General features: G+C 42.5%; 1 protein-coding gene across 2 annotated transcripts; it reads right to left on the bottom strand.

Moving 5' to 3' along the window:
• Positions 1-206: 206 nt before the first annotated feature.
• coa6 (cytochrome c oxidase assembly factor 6) lies at positions 207-1,657 on the bottom strand. 2 transcript variants are annotated; one of them, XM_079294938.1, is made up of 3 exons: positions 1,483-1,657; positions 963-1,108; positions 207-732 (listed from the first exon to the last, which is right to left on the bottom strand). In XM_079294938.1, exons 2-3 carry the CDS (start codon positions 1,104-1,106, stop codon positions 634-636), a joined length of 243 nt encoding a protein of 80 aa, XP_079151064.1. In that variant the 5' UTR covers positions 1,107-1,108; positions 1,483-1,657; the 3' UTR covers positions 207-633. The 2 variants fall into 2 exon arrangements, with proteins under 2 accessions (XP_079151064.1, XP_079151063.1); XM_079294937.1 differs by having other exon boundaries at positions 963-1,113.
• Positions 1,658-4,592: the final 2,935 nt, after the last annotated feature.

Raw genomic sequence — 4,592 nt, forward strand, 5'->3', positions numbered from 1 at the left:
TTGAGGGTGTTGCAGCAGTGACCTTTGACCCAGGGGTCTTTTGTAAATACACACAGATTTGTAATATAAAGCCTGTTTCCGAATGAGCTGTAATATTCCTAAATGATGTGTTGTCTTGATGTCCCGTCAGACGAAAACTAGAGGTAGGATGATACAAACATTATACACGCACAACAATAAAACAACTAAAACCAGTGACTGTATGTTTTATTTATTTACAAACGCAAGTCAGACTTTTGCCTAATGGGGTCCTGTCCTGGAATTAAAAGAAGCATATCAGCAATCGGTAAAGATCAGCGTTTATCTGTAAATCACACTGGTAGAATATAATTGATCAAGACTTCGGCCCAAACTCCATATAGTGTGACCACCACTCTGGATAAGGGTCAGGGCTGCTCAACAGTATTCCAACATCATGAACCAACTGGATCTTTTCCGTCACTTGTCCTTTTGGTTTCCTTCGTTTTAAAGATGCGGCTTTTATCTCAACAAACAACGACACAGGTGGAGTTCAGGCACTCTGTCCATAATAAAGCTGGGAGACTCTTCTCAGAGTCCTGCGCCTCGACCCTGGTCCGAATGAGGCTGAAAGTCTCGTCAGTCCGCAGGTTCTGACAGTCTGCGGTCCAGGGGTTAGGAAGGTTGCTGGGGCCCTTCAGCAGGTTTGAATCCTTCTGTCTGCATCTTGTCTTTGTATTTCAGGAACTCTCTCCTCTTGGTGAAATACTTCACCTGTCAGGGAGAAAAGATGAGCAATGGTGCAGTATTTAATGTAGGCCGCATACAGCTTACACCTGAGTGTGCTCACTTGAATGTGAGAGTCTATGCCTATTCTAAATGACTATTTTTAGAGATTGTTGATGTTGTGATTTTGAGACAGTGCTTATGGTTCATGCTTTCCGACTTCACGGTCTACACTAAATACCTCCCTGATCAAAGATAAAAAAGAAGGGATAGTTTACCCACTGAGCTGGGCAATTTGCCTCAAACTCGCTCTGGGACTTCTGGCAGGAGGCGGCGTTGTCACCATTGTCATCCAGACATTTCCACAGCTGATCCCTGGCGTCCCAGCAGGCCTTCCTTTCCGACGAGTTTGGAGCAGTCATCGCTACTCTGACGATGAGGCAACCAGTAAACAGTTGAAACGACCCATTTGAACAAGTGAATACTCTACACTGAACAAACGCATTACCCTATACTTGGAATGCTCTCATTAGAGCCTCTTCCTTCTTGTCATACGTTTGCTACTCTATGCTATGAGTTTGTCGTTAACGCCACCTGCTGTATGTTTATGCTTTGCATCTACATCCTGTCAGCCTCAAAAGACCAAATATCTGAATTTAACTTACGTGACACCACACCACCGTGTTCCCTTTGGCATTAGACTATAAATAATTAACTTTCAATCGCTGTCAGATGTCTCAGTTGTAAACTGACTAACGTCAGCAGAGTGTCGCTTGTAAGGACTGAACTGTCACTCACCGCTGCAACGTCCAAAATGATTTCTTTGTCCAACCACCGCTGCTGTTTGCTCCTGTCACGCCATAAACCACGAAAACCCAGAGAAATACAGTAATTAAACTACAAAAGCATGACTTTTACAACGCCGTTCATGTTCTGTAAGCGGAGTATCGTGAAGGACGCGCGTAGCAGCACTTCCTTGTCGCTTCGTGATGACGTCAAGCCGCGATTGAAGACATGCACCAGGTGATGGCGCAGTTCGTAAGAAATTCAAACCCGAGGGACATGTTTGAAAGTTTTTAACATTACTTGTGAATACAAACAGCTAAATATGTCAAAATACAATAACAATAAATTCTCCACACGGCGTCCCATGAGCCGTGTTAATGTAACTCGTTAATGTACATTGCAGCGAAGCTATGTTACAATGTTTCAACATTGTTAGGTAATGTCTGTAAGTAGTAAGACAACTTCCAAAATGCCCAAAAATGTTCCTTAATCTTTTAATAAACCATAGACCGTGTATAGCAAACAAATAATCACCATCTTCTGATTTTGAGCTGACTTAAAAAAAATGATGAGTAGCACAGCTGTGAGTAGAACTGAAACAGTCCATTAATTAAATGTCCTAGTTTAAGTTAGTAAAATAGACTGTAGTATAGGAGGATGGGGTTTACACTTGTTATCTTAAGGCAGTATTCAAAAGTCCCTGTCCTGAGAACTGAGCTAGCGGTTCATTTTGCTGAACGACTCTGACCCTGAATGACCCATAAATGCTGGATTTTCACGCCAGCATCATATTAGATGTCCTATTGTCAAAATGCGAGAAACAATTGACACATGAAAGCAATTGCGTTAGCATTAAACTGTTGTTGTGAATGAGTCCATGGGGAAACTTTTGGTTTTCACTCACTAAACTAGTGAACAAAAACTGGCTCAACTAAAGGCTGAAAGTTAGATTTGTGTGTGTTTGTGAGTGCATTCATGTCCCATTTGAATCAAGAAGGAACAACTTTCGAAATGTTTGTTTCATCCCATGGGAGCCTCTTTTCCTTCACAGCACAACAAGTGTCAAGCTACGTGAATGTACAATAAAGTTGTGTGTGTGTGTATATGTGTGTGTGTGTATAGTCAGGAAGTGAGTAAAGACAGAGTGAAAATGTGTGTTGTTGATTAACTCCCTCTCTCTTTTTCTCAGCCACAGCAATGGAGAATAGCCCCCCTGGTTGCTATGGCTCCCTGCTGCCATCCATCTCAGTTCGTGTGCTTGAGCGGACCGAAGGGAATAAACAAAAAAAAGAGAACAAGTACTCCGATGCAGGGGGTGAGGAGCTCGCCCTCTTCCTAGGAAAGTAAGTGTTTTGTCGCCTTGTGTGTGTGTGTGTGTGATTTGAGTGTGTCTCTCTAGCAAGAGACAGAACTTCATTCACTATTCATACACACCATTTCACCGACCTCACTTCAAGTTTGTTTCCTCCTCTGTCAATGAGTGTTTTTGTTTCTGCTCCAGCAGGGAGGGTTAAGACCCAAAGTTCCTGTCCAAGAACATGTTTTAAAAATGTGTCCCTTTGCTCGAGTGTGTAAATAAATACACACAATTCCTGCAAAAGACTATATGGAAAGGTAACGCTGCAATGTTAGCATTTTACCATCATAAACATGTAAGTTCTGGTTTGCAAAAAAAAGCACAAACCCCCCCCCCCCCCCCCTCCATAACTATTCAAAAGAAGGAATGCAAAGATCTCAAGACAAGGGAGATTTATAAAAATAATACAAGTGTTTTAAATTGTAACTCCACATAGGTGTAACTCACCTGTTCATGTAAATGTATTTACATTGAAACAGCAATGTAGATTACACTATGGCACACCATTTCCATAATTGTCACAATGGAAATGACAGCCTCTTAAAACGGGAGGTAGAGTTTGTGGAGAAGGTGGCGATCGCCTTTAGTAAAATGACTTCAGAGAGAGACATATTGGATTTTTACACATGATGCTATGATGTATGCAGGTCTTAATGAGCTTCTTGTATTCACCTGGAGCTTCCAGTTTACTTCCAGGAACTCATTCTATTTCTCACCAAGCGAGAATCCAAGAGAAAATATGTCCCAACACCTCCTGAACTGTTTGATCAGCAGGCGACCTCTGACAGAAACACCGCAGTAACAAAGACTGAGACACACACACACACACACACACCCTCTGAACTCACCTCACGTTGACTGTCTTGTTTTGGGCTGCTCAAATGTGAAATGTAGCCCCATACAGATGCCGGTAGATCTTCTCTTCCCCAGCAGTGATTTCCGGAGGTATAAGCGCTGAAGGATTAGCATAAGACATGTTCAGAAAAACTGACAAGATATTAGGAAGGGTATAAAAATGTTCAAAAGGGAAATCTATGCCTGATAAAATGACTTAACCTGTACAGCAGGCTCTCCTCACCACATAGCTCTGACAGATTGCTGGTTTTCAATGCAGTGTGAGAGAGGCACTCATTACACTTTGACAGCTGTTGAAGTTATATTCCCATTCAATTTGAAACTCTTATTTTTTTTAAAGCTAACGAGTGAGGTAGCTGATCCACAGTTCCGTTTTGAGTGTATTAAAAGCACTAAAGCACTTCCTCTTCCTCCTTCCACAGCGTTGTTGACAGCTGAGAGGTGGCGTTGGAGGATTTGTGGAGACAACGAGAAACATGACGAGGGCAATTAGATTGCAGCAGTATGACCTATTATCCATTCACAGCAACCATGACTGTTGCTAATGGGAAAAACAGGTTTGTCACTGACTATTTTTTCTTTTTTAAATGAGCGTCTCCAGTATGAGTACCTGTCCCATGACAGATAACTGGCAATACAGCCTGGAGCCAGAGCTCACCTCCATACCTGCCGTGTCTCTGGAGTAATAAAGACAACAGGAATGGATCAGTTGGCCTCTACATCTTTTTTTTGTTTTTAAAGTCACACAGCACAAAAGCAACCTGGCAGGCAAATGCCACTCACTTCACGTCACGTCACTGCAGCCAGGATGTCAAAAGACGGATGACAGTAACTTGACACGAGTCAGTTAGGTATGAAGGTGCCCAGTAGTCATGTATAGCCTGAACCCAGAGGATGGCGAGGTGACTGC

Source organism: Melanostigma gelatinosum (genome assembly GCF_949748355.1).
Source record: "Melanostigma gelatinosum genome assembly, chromosome: 22".
In the NCBI taxonomy this organism is placed as follows: Eukaryota; Metazoa; Chordata; class Actinopteri; order Perciformes; family Zoarcidae; genus Melanostigma; species Melanostigma gelatinosum.